Source organism: Chelon labrosus, assembly GCF_963514085.1.
Source record: "Chelon labrosus genome assembly, chromosome: 21".
In the NCBI taxonomy this organism is placed as follows: Eukaryota; Metazoa; Chordata; class Actinopteri; order Mugiliformes; family Mugilidae; genus Chelon; species Chelon labrosus.
Window position 1 is genome coordinate 1234359 of NC_140354.1, and position 21265 is coordinate 1255623.

A 21265-nucleotide genomic window follows, 5' to 3' on the forward strand; every position below is an offset into this window, starting at 1 on the left:
AGACCCAGTTATCTGGTGCATTCCCTCAGGGTTCAGGACAAGAGTAAGGTCATCCAGGACACCTTGCTGCAGCTGGCTTTGGCATTCAGCCTGCACTAAACGTATTGTTTATACTGCGTGATGGAGCCGCTTCGATTCATCAGTCCCTCAATGGATCTCATCTCGTGGTGCTCTCACAAACCCAGCAGTTTATCAGTCTATCAATCCATCCCTGTCCTATTGTGGTCCTCTTAACAGAAAGTTAAATCAAAGGAGAAAGCATTGTGACCTTGGTGTGTGCTTTTCGGTTGCGCACACAAAGAAGGCTTTGGGTTTACACTGCAGATCTATATATACAGTGAGTATAAAAAGTCTAAATACCCTTGTTAAATGAACAAGTTATTGGGATGTTAAAAAATCAAACGAAGATTAATCCTATCAGAAGTGGCATCCTGCCACTCTGCCCCAAAGCCCACATAGAAAGAAAGAATGGAGTAGTTCACAGAAGTCACATCTCGGGAGCATCCAGTATTTGTCAGAAAGAACTGCAGCTCCTTTAATGTTGTTCTCAGCTTATTGATAGCCTCCTATAGCAGCTCTCTTTTTGTTGTCTTGTGATTTTGGAGAGACATCCTGTCCTGAAAAATATTTTGTCCAGTTATGGATGACTGTGTTCCCTGTGTTCCATGGCATATTTAATACATTGGAAATGTTTTTGTAGCCCTCACCTGAGCAATTCCTTTGAACCATGAGATCCCATCTGTGCTTTGTAGGTTCTTTGTGGCCAATAGCTCTAGTAGAAACATTCAACAGAAAATCATTAAAGTGCAAATTAATCAGAGTCCCGTTTTTACAGGGCTGTTTATTGGAGTACCTGGATTCAGCATCCCCTGAATGTGTGGATTTCAAGTCTTCAACCATACATATCCATGTCTGAAAGCATGTTGAAAGATGCTACCATATATGCTGCTATGCCTTAGCCATATTGTATTCCAGTTTGTTGTAACAGGCACCTCACCGTTGCTGCTCTCTTTTAAGAACACGTCAGGTTATTCATAGCAGTGGCTCAGGTTGGGGTCTCACAGGACATCTCTTCTCCTGCATTTTTACCCCAGTCTGGCAGTCTTAAGGGGCTCCAACACAACCCAGTTCCCTGCGATGCTTCTCGTTGTCTTTGTCAGAGCAGGTACATTGGTTTCTATTTTTTAAACACATTCATCACGTTGCTGCATGTTAGTTTTATATCGCGAGTGGACTAATGGCCTAGTCAGATGGCCTGATTTTTTACTGTCCATACCTAGTTTGTCTTTTCAAGAAGATTTTAACTGGGCTCTCACTATTGAGTGACCCATCTCGGACTGACTGCTCAGTGATAGCTGAGGGGTAAATTGAGGTTCAAATGGTAAATAGCACTATAAACTGTAATCTATTTAAGCCCCTTTAATGCCTTGACCAGAGGCATTATTCATTGTTGTAATATCACATTAAAGTACTTGCATCCCAATTACTATGTACTATTTCTGTGTGACTCTTCTGTGTCATGTAGCTTTAGAGCTCACTTAGTCATTATAGCATTTTTTATTGATTATTATAGCTTGGAGGTTAGTATGTTCCCTGCGAGTGCCAGACCATTAACTCCATATCCTGTTGGAATTTGTATTACACACGTATTAAGCCCTCTACACTCGTGTAAGATTTGTGCATACTGTATATATGTACTTAATGAAATAAACCTATTATCCCGCTTGCAGGGATTTTACTTATGCCATTTCTAGAACTTAAAATCTAGACAGTGTTGTCGGGCAACTCAGCTGTCCTACCTGCTGCCTAGATTTTCTCCTTGCCACATTTTTAAAACTGAGATATTAGAAATGACTAACTTCTCTTTTCAGTCAGGCATAAAGTATTTGCTACAGCACTTAATCAGCTGTCATCTAAAATATAAAACTTAAATATGCCATGAACAATCTGCATGTGAACACAGACTCTTATAAACTATCTTTTTTTGTGTGTGTCTCTAGATTTCACAGTCCATTTTGACACTGCTGGTCACAATATTATATTAGAGAGATTGTAAATTGGGTCAACCTATCTTTTAAACTGTACAAGAACCAGTTCAAGAACCAAGAATCTACAGGACAAGGTGTTCTTTGGAGATGTTCAGACTGCCTCAGACAGAGTGGGTATAATGTGGAGTGTACCCCAAGATTCTGTTCTTGGAACACTACTGTTTCTGAGTTCTATACACTACATGTTAGAGAGACAAATTAAATTACAATAATTATGCAAATGATTTAGAACTGTACATATCCATAATTTTGATGATATCAATCTGAACAAATACAAAACGGATATACTTGTATGTGCAAAGGCTAAGAGACAAAGAAACTAAGAGGATTTCTACAAAATCAGACTCTGAAAAATGATGACACACATGAGAAATTATTTCACATTTATAATAATTATATTTATTTAGGCATCATGCGACTACAGCATAGGTTTTATAGACAAACTTTTATAAACAAAACTGCCAAATTAATGAGCAGACCCAGCACCAGTGAAATTATATTTATAGTGATGAGATTAGCATACCATCAGAGAAATCATTTAACTGTACTACAAATGGAAATTGAAATATGATTGACTGCTGCTCACACATATTGGAACCTCAATTACTTTTGGCGGTCTCAGTGGCAACATCCTGTAATTAAACTGGCCTAACTGTATTTAACTAACTGTCACCAACTGACCTATCTGTATTTTGAGTGCCATTAAAATTTGAAACTGTGTTACTATTGATTCTTAATAGTGCTTAACCCGCTCTGACTTTTAAACTAAAAAACATTCAGATGAGTCTTTGGCTGGCCTTATGCCACAGATCAATACCATGCAACATCCAAAAGGGAGATTTTCAAAATCAAAGCTGTCGCTATAGCAACGCCCCTGCCAGATTCCACCAATCAATGGAGTCTGTGGGGTTGTGAGATGCACCAGGGAAAGGCCAGCGTCCTATATAAAGAGTCCAGGACAGGGAGCCAGGCAGCGCACAGGGCAACACACCTTTCTGCACGCATACGACAAAGGCACAGCTGCAAGAGGAAGGGTCAGGATACGAGTGGCACAGAAAATCAAAGGCGGGGGAAAGGACAAAGGAAGAAAAGCAAGGAATAAATGAGAAGATATGGTACGCTCATTTGAAAAAGAAATTCCTGCCTGGGTCTATGTGGGCTCCCTGCTTCTCTTCATCCACTTCTACTCTGTGACAGTTAGTGGAGGTAAGATAAAACATGCCGTTAGTAGTTTAAATGTTTGCCATTAAAAGAGTCTTCTTACTTTTGTGTGTTTTTTTACGTCTTGCATTGTAAGGAAAGATATATGTTCTATTTCAGTCCAGCTTCCCCCACACATGGGTAGTAGGGCACAGCATGAATTTGTGGCTCGTGCCCAGCCTCAGGGCAAAGGATGGGTATTTATCTATTCTACCCATCCTGTCCTCATCTGTTTGTCTGCTGGGTGCAGGGAAAGGCAGGCAAGTCCATTTGCTGCCTGGCTTTGTGCCAGCCCAGTAATACAGCTCAGTACAAATGCTGAGAGAAAGCAAGTCTTACTCCTAAAATCAACTTTGACCAAATTATTGTGAGGTCAGATTAGTGTTTGTGATGCCTAACTAATTTAATCCTGCATATTTTTTGTTTTATTTTATGCTTTCAGCTCTTCTTGGCTACAGATCTGTTCATCTTTCATTCTTATTCTGGAGTTTTTGTCTACTTTGAATTAAATGTCTTGAATAAAAATGATGAAATGATGTAACAGACATCAAATATACAGTTTCCATCTAATATAATGACCTTGCTAATTTTTGTTCAACTGGGTACACTGTGGCAGAATGATTTGTCACTACACACCCTCGTACGTTCACATGATTAGCTGGCTCAGAGTGCAAGCTGTGTAATTGGAAAAAGGTTACTTTGAAGTGGGGGCACTTGTGTTGGAGAAATGAACACTGTGAGGCATCGGGGAGCCAAGTGTGCCCCCCCTGTGTCTCATTAAACCCCCAGTAACAGGCCAACAAGGCTGCTGATGGCTGTGGCTGAACAGAATGGAAACAGCGACTTGTCGTGCTGAGTCTTTCATGTGTTATTCCCCAGTATGCGCCACTTGTGCTTGTGCTCAAGAGGACTCATAGAAACAGCCATCTGCAATGGCGCTGCATGCTCAGGATTCTTTTCTGTGCACCTGGGATGAGGATTTCTGAGTCAGCCACCTGGCTTGTTGCCCTCTTTCTCTATTAATTGAGAGCAGGGATCTGCAAGTTTGCCTTTTCCATGGCACATGCTATCAGTTGTGGTTTAGTTAAAGGGTTAGGGTGTCAGATGTGATTTAATTTGTGGAGAAATGCACACGGCTCTTGCTGTGAAATCTGGGAGTAACCTGCCAATTACTGCGATGAAAACAGAAAATGAATGTGAGGTACTATGCAAATTCAGTGGTAAAACAATCCTAGCAACTCTAAGGCACAGTTTCTCCTGCATTCAAATAATGATGATTGCATCCACCATCTTGCACTATTTTTCCACAGCTGCCCTGAAGCAGGAGGCAGCATTGGACAATGGTGCCACGGTGCTGAATCACTCCATGGGTTTGGTGCACCGTATGGAGACCCTGCTGGCCATGGGTAACGGCAGTGATGTCACTCTCCGGGTGCAGACCATCAACACAGACGAGGTGAAGGTGATCCAGGCCCACAGCCTGGTTCTCACCCTGCAGAGTGACGTGTTTGAGGAACTGCTGCTCGGTCGCAACAACAGTGCTGTGGTTTTAATGGTGACACCCGACTGTGCAGCTGTCTTTGACAAGTTTGTCAGGTGAGAGCGACTGTAAGATTGTACCATTTATTTGGAGTTACTTGATCAAAACAACCAAAAGCAATCTTCACTTTGACACACACATTTTGACTCTTTCCTTTCAATTCGAAAAAGTGAAATGTTCTAACTTGTAAAATATTCTAAAATTACATTTGCTGTTTGAGGCTCAGTCTAAAATCAGAGAGTGTGGGTTTTTTCAGTGACTCAGAGCTGAGGAGAAAAAAGGATTCAAAATATAGTATATGCCTCACAGAAATACTGTTTGCTTTTAACTTTTGTTTCAAAAATGTCTTTTGCAGGTATCTATACACTGGTGATATCTCAGTGAGGCTAGATCAAGCTATTTCTCTGCATAGGCTGGCCAGCAGGTACCATGTGTGGGGCTTGCAGCAGGGTCTGACCCAATATATGACTCAACATCTGTCAAGTGAATCACCCACAGGCCACGTGGTTGGTTGGTACAACTATGCACTACAAATTGGCGACCCGACCCTGCAGGACAGTTGCCTGCAGTACTTATCCTGGAACCTGTCTTCAGTGCTGCAGAGTGGAGAATGGGGCTCCATCAGTGAAGACCTGCTCCTCTCCTTGCTCCAGCGCTCTGACCTCATTCTACAGAGCGAGCTGGAGCTCTACGAGGCCCTGGAGGGCTGGATTAACCAGAACCAGCCCGTCAGTACAACGGTGGAAAGTGCCCTAAGGGCTGTTCGATATGGCATGATCCCCCCTCAGCATCTCTTCCGTCTCCAGAAGCAATCCCCTCTCATGCTGAAGTATTATGAGTCTATTCGTGAGCTGCTCTACCTAGCTTTCCAATTTCACTCTGCCTCACCTATCCAACTAGCCAAGTACTTTGATGTCAACTGCAGTATTTTCACTCCACGTAACTACTTGTCCTCCTCCTGGGGATCCCCTTGGGTCATCAACAATCCCACCCGTGATGACCGCAGTTTCAGCTTCCAGACCCAGCTTGGGCCCAGTGGCCATGACACCAGTAAGAGAGTAACATGGAATGCCCTGTTCTCCCCTCGCTGGCTCCCACTCAGTTCCAGGTCAACCTATACTGAACTGGGTGCCATGCAGCCTACTCGCACAGATGGAGGTCGACCTCGTATCATTGTAACACCAGCCACTTCCAGCCCAGAGTTTGCCGGTGTGAGTTTCCAGAAGACAGTAATTGTGATGGCACGACAGCAAGGAAAGGTGGTGGTCCGCCACGTCTACAACTTCCACCAAAGTACAGAAGAGACGGGGGATTTCCTGGTGGATGCCGACCTGCAGCGCCGTGCATCAGAGTACCTAATAGACAGCTCTCTCTATCTTCACATTGTAATTAAACCTCTCTACCATACTCTCCTGGTTGCAAGGAAGTAAAGGCAGGAATTTGCTGTGGCTTCATTTTCTGTTATCCACACACACAATCACATCCACATCTTCCAAAGTGCACTCATATCACACCACATTTGTATATATCAGATCTGTTACATCTCCATTATTGATTAGTTTGTGCATTTTTATTTTGTCTTTCTGCTACTTAGCTTATTTATGGGGTGTCTGGTAAAACAAAGGACTCATAATTGGCATACCCATCTGTGGTTATGACATTAATGATGGTGGGGTTTTCAGTATTTCATGCATACTAAACAAGAACTTCAGTGTACTGTATTTGTTCAGGTATTTTATAGAGTGGCAGTTTCTCCTTGAATTTATTAAATCTATGTGATGAGTAATGCTGTTTGCATAGCTACTATAAATGTTTTGCTGTAATATTAATACAGTCAGATATAGAATTTTAAGTTGTGGCATTTATATTCTTGGATATACGTACCAAAACATGTAATTTAAGTGACATACTGTTATTAGTGCTCCCTTGTGAAATGTAGTTGACTTGCAAGACTGTGGGGACTGTAAGCTAATGGCAGCCCTTTAGGATTTTTCTTTTTTAATTGTTTAATTGTTGCATTTTATCTGTCTTTTAAAGAAACCAGTACGTGATTTTCTTGAGGCTAAAAAGGAAAAGAAAAAAATAATACAAATAATACAATAAAAGAAAATTAAATTATAATGTGTCTGTGGTGACTTGTAAAGTTTAAACTAAAAGCAAAGCCAGTGTGTTTTTAACAATAGTTCAATATATTTCTTTCTCATATGTTGCTTATGTTGCTAATTTAACTCTTTTTAAGCTTTTTGTTTGATTGTGGTTTTATTATCTTACTTTCATTTGTACCTGTACTGTTTTACTCTAAAATGTGATGTACCATAGACTATCAGTACAGAAGTTATTAATGTTAACAGACTAAGGGCAAGCATGCCTGTTCATTCCAAGCGTGCTGTAAGGAAAGAATAAATAAACTAATAAAAAGAAAGGTTTAAAAACAATTGTTGGGGGAAAACATCCTTTGGATCATTTCCCTGTTTTTTTCCACAGAACTTTGGAGACCTACAAGATAAATGAGCAGTGATGTTGGAATACAGACCTTCAAGTTCCAATAAGCAAAAATGAAGCTAAGAATTAAATCATATACATTGAGTCTGACACGAGTATTGGGATAATAGTGAAACAGGAAGACATCTATAGAGTATTCAAAAACAAGTTGGGGTTAGGAGGAACGTAAACTGGAACAGGAAAGAAGAAAATATCATCATAGGTCTGAGAATCGATCATAAAGGTCTTAATTATACTTTAAATTAAATAGGCAAATACCCAACACACTGCAACCAACCCAAAACAGTTAAACAATGTGATACTTCATTGCACTAATTACAGAATACAAAGAAGTCATCTCTTTCAGTCATTGAGGAAGAATAAGCATTGTGATTTTTCATTATCTGGCATCATGAATAAGACAACAGCCAGAGCAAGTTAGATCATAATAATTTTAAAAGAGTCCCATTTAGATAAAAGATTGTAGGTTTTTGTCGTAGTTTAATCACACGCTCCACACTCCAGTCCAAATGGTGGCGGTAATGCACCTTTTAAGCTGGTTTGCCACCCGCCACTAAAAACAAAAAAGACAGGAAGAAGAAAACGTCCTTTGATGGCCACAAAGCGCTCACACAATCCAAACCACACGTCCCATGATGCTTAGCAAGAGGCAGGAACTACGTCATCACGTCGCTGAAACCTTCAGCTGTCAGACTTTGGCCACCCCAGTGCAGGGTCTGTTAGCAAACTAATGCGAACAATACAGCTTTATTTAAAGTTGTGCATTCTTCTGCTGATCGATCTTTGAACGCCGAGCCCGCGATTGTAGCACCGAACCTGCACGGAGACGAACCGCCTCGTTCTAATCTTTGCTGGATCTTGCACAACAAGCGAGCGATCCTGAGCGGGTGGAAGGGTAGATGCAGGGAGGGAGGGAGTAAAAAAAGGCAAAAGTCTTTGTGCTTCCCTTCCCCCTCATCAAAGCAAAGGGGAAATGTCTCTGTCCAAAGGAGGTGAGTGTCTTTCTTGCTACTCTTCTAAAGAAAAACTGTGCATATATTTCACACGGCGAGGAGCAGTTTGCGTGAAAGAAGTTTAGCTAGCTGTGTGTTAGAAATGTAACCTTGCCAGGTGGAAAGCTGCATGTATGAGAAGACAGAGAGAGAGAGAGAAAAAAGCTAGCCAGCATGTCTTTCCTGCTTTGTATCATGCGAAGGCTCTAGACGTCCCGGTATCTGAGGATGACTTAATAGTCGCGGTGTGTGCTAAGCGCTGATAGTTTTTCATTGTTAATATTTTTAAGAGGGAACACTTCCGTCGGTTCGTTGAAGTTACCCTGTTGTGGTTAGCTAACGCTATTTTCCCGACAGTGAAATACTTTTGCCAGGCTGTAATTCTCAACCAGCCTGGTAATAAGTTTCTCTTTTTTTGTCAAGTAGAAAACACTGGGACCACAGGTGTTTGTATTATTCGGCCTCCTGGTTTATTAACCCCCGTTTGTGTCTCGTTCTTTTGCTTTGGCCTTAGTGTTAGCGCTAAAATACATATTTTTTTTTAGCCTCGCGCCAATAAAAATGCCTTTTATTTTCTCTTTCTTTTTGTTTGTCCGCGATAGAGATTTCTTTTATTCCTGAAGCGGAACCAGGGCGCTGTCAGACACTTCTTCGTTAGTCAGCTAGTCTGTCATGCTGTGTAATTATTACTGTGCCCTGTCGAATAAAATACACTCCTTGGAAAAAAAAAAATCAAGGTTCTTCTTCTGCGTCACTTACAAAGTGCACGGTGATGATGTCAATTTACATTACAAGTTGGCCGCCGGTGCTGTGTTACACAATCATACTAGCGTTACCATGGTCGGGAGTACACATTGTTTTGAGAGGGCTGTGTAGTGTGGCTAGGTGCTGCTCAGGCTACCGCAGCCTTTGGCCTACCGTGGCATGTTCTGACTTGCAGCACCAGTAACTAGCGCGGTCTCTCTTTGTTGACACTTAACTGGCGACGCGCACGTACTCTGTGGCTGCTACACAACTTCTGAGCTGTAATACTGTTTGGAAAGCGAAACGGCAACAAGTTGGACCGTCCGTGTTCCGTGGTGGAGCAGGCCTGAGTGCATTGTAGCGCTCTTCATGGCATTACTGAGGCATGTTTGGGGAAGGGGTTCTTCCCTGATTGCACTGATAGGACGATGTGGAAGATTATCTGCACATGAGTCATCCCTGTCTGTATATGGACCCACACTAAGCCTGGAGCTTCCCGATGGTGCACTGACACACGGCCAGTTGACACTTCAATCCCATGCACAATCCAGAAATTCTTGTTCACATTACGTATGTATTCCTGTGCTCTGGGTATTTTCCACTGAACGTCACTGGCTTCCTAAGAAGTGATCCATTTCTGGTTTTAAAAAAAAAAAAAAAAAAAAGCACCAATTTACTGCTGATGTCTGTACTGCCTGACCATAATGCCACAAAAGAGACCACAATTGGTACTTAAAATCAGCATGATGTGAGAAAAACTGCAGAATGCAAACACTGCCATATTTGGACATAAACACTTTTAGTGCACACATTGATTTATTTATTTTTTTATTTCTACTGACAATAGAATGCATGAATGTAAGCACTGTGATTTATCTTTATTATATTCTCTGCTCAGATCCTTTCTGAAAAAGAATAGTTTCTTTTTTTTTTTAATATATATATTTTCACAGTGTTGCTTTGACAGACTTTGTGGTTGTCACTGATGCCATGACACTGTTGTTTCCTACGAGGCTCAGATGAAAGACCATGCAGGTCTCGCAGCAGAAAGCTGCAGTGAGGCTGCCTTTGCCCCTCATAGTGACAGCAAGCAGGTCAAATGAAGAACATCATACTTCCCAAAGGGTCCTGACAGTTGTTGTGTTTTGAGCGGATGTGTCCAGTCTAACTGTCTCTGAGTCATATTCCACTCTCTGCGGCCAAGGCCTTAGGGTGAATGCACACACTGTACACCGGGTCCCCAAACAAGACAAGGATGTATTTCAACTTGTACAAGTATAAAACAGCAACTCAGGCTTCATGCAAACTGACAATAAAAAAACTGTGAAATGACATTACAGTACTGTAAAATGACACGCACATAGTATACTTTTTGTAGTTTTACTGCAGCAGCAAAGCATTAAAAGTAGCTTTTGTCTGTGTCAGATATTTTTTTTTGTAGGGCTACACCACCATGTTCATATGCTACCCTAATTTTGTGGCATGAGCATAAGCATGCGCTATTTGTCAGGTCATCTGAATACTTTTGAGTGCTCATGGTTTAACCCACGCAGAGGAAATGCAAGATCTATTTTTGGCTGAGCATGTGTGAGTAAATCACACTCAATCTATCCCTACCACATGAGACTATGATAGTTTACACTATAAGCTTATTTTAGGGTTGCAACACAAAATGGATGTGTCTACGTTTCTTTGGAAGGCTATATAATCTGAAATATTTTTAAAAGTTCATTTCCCTTCCAGTTTAATAGAGTAAGGAGGGGTTTACCCAGCCATACTTCCTCCAAACAGGAGTGGTGTGACTCACTGAATTGTAAATACAATTCCACAGTAATGACAGTTAAAAATCTGTTGCTAGTTTTGTTAAAAGTGAATTTGACTTTATTGCAACATTGAACCAGGGTCACCTGAACAGAAATAAAATAATTACACTGCCAGCCAGCCAGGTATCAACTGCTCATATTCTAATGAGTGAAACTGTGTCTTAGGAGTCCTAGCACACACAGATTAAGGCCAAGTAAATTGTTCTGCTTTTCCTCTCCACCTTGCAACAAGAACAGACACGCTGAACACGAGAGTCTGTGTCAAGAAAAGCTGAGCTTTTTTCCCCCCGTGTTGTTGCTCGTAGGCTAGGTAGCTGTGTCATTCTGGGAGAGACTTCGCAGCCCCTTTGTGGGAAGTCCCAGAGGCTGCTGGTAAACTGTATTTATGAATGGACTGTTGTTACAAATTTAACACACACAGGTCTCAGAGTAGCACAGTTGCAAGCACCGTACTTGAGATATTACAAAAGCGGAAAAGAAAAGAAATAATAAAGAAAAAGAAGTGATACAATAGAATAATGGATCATGTGTTGGCAGTGATTGGAAAAAAACATGACAGGAAGGAAGGCTTGATTCCCTTGCACTCCCCACCCCTGCTCCTGTTGAGTCATCATACCAATGTTGATTAGTCATTTAGTCCACCTTCTTTCTGTGGCAAGGCCTTAAAAATCTGCTTTAATCTCAGAATAATGTGGCAAATGTCCTTACAAGAGCCTGTAGATTAGATGTACATTTTCCTTCTACTAAAGATTGCTATTATTACTAATTATTAGTGTGGTTAATGCTGAAAAAAAAAAAAAAAACATTACACATTGTTTAGTGATCATGATGCTAAGATGGTAATTATTTTTTTATTTTACTTCTTTTCTCAAAGGGAAGAAGAAGAACCCTGGGCTGAAGCTGGCCAAAGAAGTGTTTACGCCTCCCCCACCAGCAGCAACAGCGTAAGGCTCATTCTTACAGTACCAGTACTATACAACGAGGGTCTTTGTGTGTATATACCTGCCAATAAGTAACAAGAAACTACAGTACAGTACATCAGTACTAAAGATTTAACCTTCACATAGTGTGTCCTCCAGAGACCACTGCCTAATCAATTGTTTTTCCATGCATGTGTGAAGTTTGAACTCTATTGGTCTTGTGTGGCCACGCAACTGTCTGTTTCTTTGTATAAGAACTGGTCACGTGAGAAGAATCTGACGGACCACCCTCAGTTGTAATCAACAGGGTGGGAGGTGTGCCACTGAAGGCACCACCAAGCCTAAAGTCAAATGTCAGGTTATAATTTCGGATTTAACGCAAAGTTTCATTGAGTGACCTGCCGCATTTGTGGAATCACACTTCAGCTCATGATTTCAGAAAAGTTTGACTGGTTGTACACAGATTTGTGAAACACAGACACTAGAAATTAAAGAAGAAACAGACAAGAAGCAGCAACAAAACCACTGAGACAATCTACAAATGTGCCGGCAGCTTCCAACATCATAAAAGGAAAGCTAGCATTAAGCTTGTTACATACTCCGCAAGAAGCTAGAAATTTGTTCTTGTTTTGGAGGTGAGCAATAACAAGAACAAAGTTCGTATTGGCCAGGTCATTTATACTTGAGGGAGATGCGAGACATGGTCGATGACTGGCACTTTTCTTGTTATTTTCGGATGTCGGCCAGTCCTTGTGACAACCGTGTCCGTCGGATCACGGTATTCATTCATCATGCACCCACACGCAGTATGCCAATCTCCACACAGGAAAGCTTAGCAATCACACTGCAAATATTAGCATCTGGGAACAGCCACTAGTGATTCCGCTTTTCCGCATTAACACGCCGACTTCCAATTTCTGACCAATTACAGAATACTTTTTGGACACCACATGAGAAAAAAAGTTCTACCCAGATGATGTGTTGAGAACAAGCTGCGAGAACTCCCAAACGATGGCTGTGAGAACAAAATTACATCATTCTGTTCTCGCAGCCCTGGGAGTGAGAACAAATTTCTCACTTCTTGCGGATTATGTAACAAGCTTTAATCTAACATGGCCAATGGAAGCCAGGTGTTGTGGATGCAACATTGATGTTACAGGCAGGAGATGGCTAACTTAGCTTAGCACAAATACCGGAAATCAGAATGCCGCTGTCCAAAAAGCTGGCTAATGTTATGTTAAAAAAGCTAAAAAACTATCGAGAACAGAACAGAATAGAACTTCTTTATTGTCATTGTAACATGTACAATGAGATTAAGTGAAGTCTGGCACACAAACCCCCCATAAACTCAAAAAAACCCCACAAAAGAGTTATTGGGTTTCATTCATTTGCGGTGTAATAACTGACCACGTTGTTGTTTTTGTTTTTAAATATTCTTTTCCCTGCAGGCCCCCTCGAGATCTTGACTCTAAAGCTTGTGTTACAATTGGAGATCAGGTAAAGCTCTCTCTGTATTTCATATACTCCTCAATTTTTTGCCCAACTGTATAAACAAATTCTTGCATTTTCCAATTCCTCTGTCCAGAACTTTGTGGTGAAAGCAGATGACTTGGAGCAGATTGCAGAGCTTGGAAGGGGAGCATATGGGGTGGTGGACAAGATGAAACATGTACCCAGCGGCGTTATTATGGCTGTCAAGGTGGGTTGCGATGTCACTACTCTGGTTACCTGATTTGTGATTTTGCATTTAATATAGCAATACAAGTCATAAATCTATTCAGCGTATGGTCTCAGCTTGTAAGCATTAGGATCACATCTTTTGGAGCAATGACAGTGGGGTAGGTCGGTTGGGGACAGGGGGTTCAGGACACTGGAAACCAATTGTTTTAATCTGCCCTGTAATAAAACTGACAACCCATCTGTGATTTTTGTGTACTTAGAGGATTCGTGCTACAGTGAACTCATTGGAGCAGAAGAGGCTTCTGATGGACTTGGACATTTCCATGAGGACAGTGGACTGTTTCTTCACAGTGACCTTCTATGGTGCCCTCTTTAGAGAGGTGAAACCAGTGTTTAAATCTCATTCATTTATGTCTTCTTTGGCCTCCTGTCTAGGTTTCTAATCACTTTGTCCCTGAATTTTGTGCAATGTATTTTTTCAGGGTGATGTTTGGATCTGTATGGAACTGATGGACACGTCTCTGGATAAGTTCTACAAGAAGGTTATTGAGAAAGGCATAACCATCCCTGAGGACATCTTGGGCAAGATCACAGTAGCAGTACGTACTGTCCCCTCTTTTTTATAATCTAAAATTAGTGTCACAAAGTTACCAAATGCTTTTGCATGTACATTAAAGGAATAGTTCAAGCTTTTGAAAACATAAACTCATTCAGCACGATGAGACAAACTGCAATTTGTCTACCTTAATTATTTACTGGTAACCGTCAGCAGAGCGTAGTGACTTTCTGAAGTCTTCTCGGCACGGAGAGGTTTCGAGGGCTCTTGCACTGTAGCTGGAAATGCTCTGAATGGAAGTGCGGGGTGGATGGATAATTTGTTCCTTGTCAATAAATGGCAACATCTCTTTCCATGAAACCACAAACTGTACATTTCTGCTATAGATTCAACAAAGGGGAAACAACAAGTGAATCATTAAGTGTCAAAGCTTCACATTGAACTTCATATTCTTGCACTTAGTCTAATTCTCGGTACACTGTGTTCACCATTTGCATGATAGATGTTTGTTACTTAAAAATATGTAACTGGACTAGGAGGAGAAATGATGTCACCAAACCCAACAATGAGCAGGTTATAAAACAAATGAGTCATTTTGCATTTTATAAATGTGTATGTAAACATGGAGATGTCATCCAGAGCTCACAATGTTTTATTTTTCTCTGTGTACTCCGCAGATTGTCAAGGCATTAGAGCATCTGCACAGTAACCTGTCAGTGATACACAGAGGTAATCAGAAAAGCAAATCAGCACTGTGCACAGTTTTCCCGTTCCCCATTGATGTTTCTCATCATTGGTTTTGTATATTTCCTCTTACACTACCAACAACTTCCCCCACCAGATGTGAAGCCCTCCAACGTTCTGATCAACACACAGGGCCAAGTGAAAATGTGCGACTTCGGCATCAGCGGCCACCTGGTGGACTCTGTGGCCAAAACAATGGATGCAGGCTGCAAGCCCTACATGGCGGTGAGTGTGGAGTCCTGGAACTGACTAGCTGAGATTCTTTGCAGGGAAGGATTTTAAGGCTCGGCAAGACCTGGTCTGTGTCAGCGTTCAAATCTGATGAGCTGCTCATCAGTTGGAGTAAAGCCAGAGTTCCACAGGCCAGAAGCTCCGTAACGATTTGGATATTCTGACCACACACTGATACAAATCAGACCTCTTCTGTCTTAAACCCCAAGCTTTCAAACATCTCGCCTTGCTTACAAAACCAGACCTCACAAAATAGTTATCCCCTTTTGAGTGACTTTAATTCATGTCTGACTTTATTGAATAACTCACTTTCTGGTAGTTGCGGTACTCATCTGTTGCCTTTGATTTTTTTTCAGCCTGAGAGGATCAACCCTGACCTCAACCAGATAGGCTACAGTGTCAAGTCAGACATATGGAGTCTTGGTATCACAATGGTGAGTGGGGTTAATCAGTCATTATTAAAAAGGCATTATTATTGCTGCCCTTCCGCTGAGTCACTGTTATATTGTGTGGCTGTAGATAAAAACATGACTTATGGTCACAAGCATGCTTTGCCTTCATGATGATAAGTGCTTTTATGTGTATTTTACTGCTCCAGGTTTATGTCACATATAGCTCACCATAATACTTTCATATTATTTTAATATATAAGGTAGTTTTAATGGTTTAATCCAGTTGCTCATAGTAGTCGTAATATGAAGATACAAAAATATGCACAAACAGTTTTATCAGGTTACAAAATGTATTGAAAAGAATACAAGGTCAGTGTGCCTCAGACGGTTAATTCACTGTTTAACAAACTGTCAAAAGAGATCCAACATTATCAGCCCCTCACTAATGCTGAGTCATGGTGATCCTTGACAGTTTTGATAACTGTGCTACGTTGATGCCAGTTTATTCGCTGTCCTCAATTAATATATAACTGGCTTACAGATTAACAGATTTTCTATTTGTTCCTTTTACTTTGACTTCAAGTCTTATTTGCTTTCTCGGCATTTCACACTTGCTTAAAAAACTGGTCCAGTGACTCTATGTGTTACATCACGTGTGTTGGAATCGTCCAGAAACGGCTCAGTTAATCATAAAATCATAAAATCATCATCAATCATCATAAATAAATAATTACAAGTATATAAAAGAATACAATTACCTATAGAGCAAAATTAAAACATTGTGAAACTATTTCTAGGAGAGTAAATCATTTTTTTTTGTCTGTGCGAATGTAACGTTGTATAATTATTTCAGTTTAGTGGCATACTACTACAAACTAAAGTGTGTTATGTATTGATACAGCTATTGATTTGTAAGTATTGCCTTTTTATGCAAACTCTCATTTAATATAAATTTAATAACCAAACTTCTACTTGTACTGCAAGCTGTGGCTCAGTAGGTAGAGCGGGTTGTCCACGAACCAGAGGGTTAGTGGTTCGATCCCCGGAATGTGCCACATGCCGAAGTGTCCTTGAGCAAGACACTGAACCCCCAGTTGCTCCCAGCGCGTGGCACTGGTGTGTGAATGTGTGAGTGCTTGTGTGAACGAATGGGTAGATGTGTCTGTGACTCTTAAAAGCGCTTTGAGTACCAATAGGTAGAAAAGCGCTATATAAAAGCAAGGCCATTTACCATAAAAGCAAGGCCATTACTTGTGCTTCACATAGAAATGTTCGCAATACCAAATCAATCCACTTCTAATCTAATTGCTACTGTATTCCTTCGTACGGTATATAAGGTACATACTGTTTTGCAGGCCCAAGACGTTAAAAAACAGGATATGTTGTAAAGGAGATGTGAGGTAGTTCTAATGCAAGCGTTTTGAGTTTTGGTTAAAGTATTGGTTTGTACTGGTGATATACAGTCAAAGGTAGGATGCATAGACTATATATGGACAATGTGTCCCACTCCCTTGAATTGACCAAACTGATACTATTTTCCCGGGGATATGGGCAGAGCCATCTGCCGAGTTTGGATCCAGAGTCTGTCCAATACCGTCTGAAAGTGAAGCCACCCAGTGCCGATTCTCGATGACCCGGCCACATTTCCGCCAGACTCACTCATATTTGCGTTTAATTAATACTGGGTTCTCCTCTACCACCAGTTACAAGGAAATGTTGGATTAGACACTAATGATTGATTATTTATTTTTTCCAACTCTCACGGTCCTACGGGTTGGCTTCACAGAGCGGTTGACGTGGCAACTTGTAATCATCATGTTGTCCTATCCTGTTTCTATAGCATAAAATAACTAACTAAAACTTACCAGAAAATTTGACACTTGAGTATGCATCAATATTAACTACCTAAAATGACAGAAACCATCCTTTGAAGAAAAACAAAACAAACAAAAAAAACTCTATTTGATGTGTATTTTAGCGTTTTAGTTTGGCCCAAGTCCCATCCACTCACATGGAGGGGGTGGAGCTTATGACCTTATATAGCTGATATACTGCAGCCAGTCACCAGGGGGAGCTCTACTTGCTTTGTCTTCACTTTTGAGGAGCTGTTTTGTCAGCCATCTTTATTTACAGTCTATGGTAGGATGGTGCTAAATGTGTCAGTAACTACTAACGTCAAATAAAAAGTTATGTTAATAGCTACTTGCATCAAATTAAAAATTATGCTTGTAACTTTTTTTTTGTTTTTTGCATTTGGTTTAAATTTGTGGACTTTAATATGCCAGTAGCATAAAACGATGCAGGTTAATAACTTGTTTTTCTAAAGTCTTGCAGTGAGGTCCGATCTTTTACCAGCACAGACCAACTTAAGAGCAGAAAAAAAATCAGTAAATCTGTATGAATATGTCATGATTTTCAGCTATAACATTTTCCATGTTAAATTTTATGTTCTCTGCTTCCTAGATCGAGCTTGCCATTTTAAAATTTCCCTACGACTCTTGGGGCACGCCATTCCAGCAACTCAAACAGGTGGTGGATGAACCGTCTCCGCAGCTGCCTGCTGACCGCTTCTCTCCAGAGTTTGTTGACTTCATCTCCCAGTGGTGAGCTTAACCTCGCACCAATGCCCAGCAGGGGTCAGCATTAGCTCTGAAAATAGGTAGCATAAATAAAAGTTAGAATACGTTTTGATATTTGCTGTTTTTTCTCAATCTTGAATTTACTTATTTTTTTCCAGCTTAAGAAAGAAGCCAAATGAAAGACCAGCTTATACAGAATTAATGGTAAGTTGTTTTTCCATTTTATCACCTTGAAAAAAAATAAAAAAATCGGATATTATCTGGTTGGCTGCTTTTCTCTACTTTGCCAACATCCACATCCCTGCATTGTGTCTGTTACTGTTGCTTTTGTCCACAAGAGGTCAGGCTTACACTGTTAACCTACCAACTCTATGATGTGTGCATTTCACAAGTCAATAACAGCCCACTCATAAATAAATACTTTCTGGTATGTTGAGACAGTTTTTTTTTTAAAGATGTTTTTTTTCCTTCTTTTGATGCAGACGCATCCATTTTTCACCCTGCATGACTCCAAAGAGACAGACGTGGCCAGTTTTGTCAAGGTCATCCTGGATGACTGACGGATTCCCTCCAGGCTCCATCTCTTCAGGGTAGGCGGGACCTCTCAGCAAACAAACCAATGGCCTACCTTTTTTTTTTTTTTTTTTTTAATTTAAAAAAAAAAAAAAAAAAAAAAGAGCTCACTGGAACGACAGACTCTCATGCACCCGCAAACAACAGGGGTGTGACCCAAAGACTGACAACAGCCCAGCAACTCTGGAGTGGGAGAGCTTTGGCAATATGAACTTGTGCGGTGAACTGGAGAGGTTCAGTTCAATCCTCCAAGCCTCCCGCGTGAGCGAGTTATCCAACATGACAAATATGAACTGAACCTAAATTGTTGCCTTTGTTTTGTTCTCGTTTCCCCCTTATCTCTCTCTTCAGAATGAACAGAGCCAGCCGCTATCTGTTTGTGACACATATTGTAAGCATACTTTGAATTTCCTCAGCAAAACCAACAGTTAATATGTATGTCGTTGTGCATTGAAAGCTATATTTGAGTTTTGATACTGTATACTGTTGAATTTACCGGACAAGTGTATTTTTTCCGGACTAGGGCCTTATTCTCAGATCACATCAGGTTTGACTGCAGTTGTTGCAGGCCAGGCTGTGTGAGGTTCTGGGGTGCGTAAGAAAATGTCAGTGGTCACATTGTGAAAGGGAGAAGTCATTCCTAGATCTCTTGGTGGTGTGAATCAGGGATGTCAGGTGTACCATATCATCAGTGATCTGTGGCGTAGCCCTCCGTTCAGTGACCTGACCCCTTCGCTTTCTTCTTCTTTCTTGGGTATTAAAGAGTCAGCTCCAGGGCTGCCATTGTTACCACCTGGAAGTGTTCAGGGGTTGCCTAGTGAAACACAGATTTCTCTCCTCCAATGTGCCACTTTGCAAATTGTTCTCATGAATCACTGCATTAATTGTGTTTTTATTCTCTATTTTGGACTTGTTCTAGCTTGCATTTTTGATTTTATTTTATTTTTTTTGCAACATTTAAACTTGTTTTTCTGAAATCTGGATTTAGCGTAGACTTTTCATAAGAGGCACTTACATTTGTTTTTGTTTGAGATCCTGTTATGCCTTATAGAGAAAGAATGTTAGGGAAATAATTTATGTGTTGAAGATGTAAATATTATCTGCTTTTTAAATGGCACTGTCCCAGCCTGTCCCTGTGTAAATGAGTGGTAGAGTGGTTGCTATTAGTTCATTTTAATTCAGTGTGACACACATATAAATACACTTCGTACTCACAGGGCCAGCTGACTATCATACATCTACAGCTCAGGTTCATGTGCTCTCCTACACAGTATGCCCCTAGGTTGTACTCTCCTTGAGTGCTGGACCAAGAGCTTCTTTTAGGTCTGTGGTGGGAAGCCATTATCTCCTCTGTCAGACCATACTATGCAGAGCTCCTTGGACACACAGCAAGAGGCCCTCTTTATGTGGCAGTTTCCCTACTCCCAAGTGTTCTGTTATGATGATGATGATAGTTACAATGACTGCCATGCCCGTGTAAATGGCTAGCACTCATTGCCTCTCTGGTTTACGCTGTAGTGTTATCTATATCAAAAGTCAGTAAGTTAGGACTATTTATGATTGTGAATAATAAGGGAAAGCTAGTAACACCACAAAGAAGCTGCTGTTATTTTCTTATTTTTAGTTTTTCTTTTTCAGTCGGCCTTCTGTGGATGGCCATTCCCTTGGTGTGTAAAAGTGGGTTTTACGCTGATCACAATGAGAATGGAACACTTGCTCTACCTCTTACTCCTTCACTCTATTCGCCACCTTTTCGCGGGGTGGGACCGATGAACTTGAACTATGAAAAGACAAGAAATAAATAAAGTCTTTATTGTTCAGTATGTCGCCTTATGTATTTCTTGTCAGTATTCCTGCTTGAGAAGCCATAAAAGTCATAGCTGTTTGTGGTACAACACAGTCCTGTAGGATGATGTTAGACAGATGGGATCAGAAAATTAACATTTAAAAAAAAAAAAAAAGGTGCGTGTGTGTATGTATGTATATATACATACATACACACACACCATCCTTTTTTAATCTCTTTCCATATGCATTCTGCAGTATGCCTTTGCAATGTGAGGCAGTATTTACTGCTTCAACTTCCATGTCAACGGTTCCACTTAAAGACCACTTATTCTCTCAACTGATCCAGCTGATAAAAGAGAGCCAAGAGAGAGGCTCCAGTTCACTCCCTTTTCTGCTCACTCTCCTGTGAGGTTTGTTGAACTTGTACAGGTGAGTCGGTAAAGAAGGTAGTTTAATGAAAATGTATTCAACGGCGCAAGATGGAAATGGTGCACCTGACTTCAGCACATGCACGTACTGTCCAACTAACTAAAACTAATATACACCTGCTCAGTGGATATAAAGACTTAACCCCAATCAGGCATAACATTATGACCACCTTCTTAATATTGTGTAGGTCTCCCTTGTGCCTCTAAAACAGTTGTGACTCATCAGAGAATGGACATGGGCCTTCTGAGGGTGTCCTGTGTTGTCTGGGAACACAATGTTGTTAGTGGGGGCCTTTGGGTCTTTGGGTTGAGGGGACCACAGACCCTTGATCAGTTTGGGACCCAGGGAATTTGGATTCCAGGTCAACACCTTGTGCTGTTCTTCATGCTTTTTGATTTGTTTCTAAAGCGTTTTTGTGTGTGTGTCTGTGTCAGGCTGCATCCTGCTGGGGATGGCTGCTGCCATCAAGGAGTGTCATAGCTATGGGGTGGGGGTGCCTGGTCTGGTCAAGGTGGGCGATACAT

At 41.0% G+C, this 21265-nt stretch overlaps 2 protein-coding genes across 2 annotated transcripts; both read left to right on the forward strand.

Annotated features, from left to right (window-relative positions):
- The first annotated feature begins 666 nt into the window (after positions 1-666).
- On the forward strand, positions 667-6280 carry btbd17b (BTB (POZ) domain containing 17b). Its single transcript, XM_084569873.1, has 3 exons — positions 667-3254; positions 4559-4844; positions 5144-6280. The coding sequence occupies exons 1-3, from the start codon at positions 3161-3163 to the stop codon at positions 6216-6218; spliced, it is 1455 nt and encodes a 484-aa protein (XP_084425999.1). The 5' UTR covers positions 667-3160; the 3' UTR covers positions 6219-6280.
- Positions 6281-7963: 1683 nt separating this feature from the next.
- On the forward strand, positions 7964-20347 carry LOC311506950 (dual specificity mitogen-activated protein kinase kinase 6-like). The gene is given in 13 exon segments (XM_084571109.1): positions 7964-8207; positions 8210-8282; positions 11724-11793; positions 13218-13266; positions 13355-13468; positions 13710-13829; positions 13932-14048; positions 14683-14734; positions 14847-14974; positions 15337-15414; positions 17836-17975; positions 18110-18155; positions 18434-20347. Coding segments are annotated over 13 exon segments (1083 nt in total). The 5' UTR covers positions 7964-8189; the 3' UTR covers positions 18512-20347.
- The last annotated feature ends 918 nt before the right edge of the window (positions 20348-21265 follow it).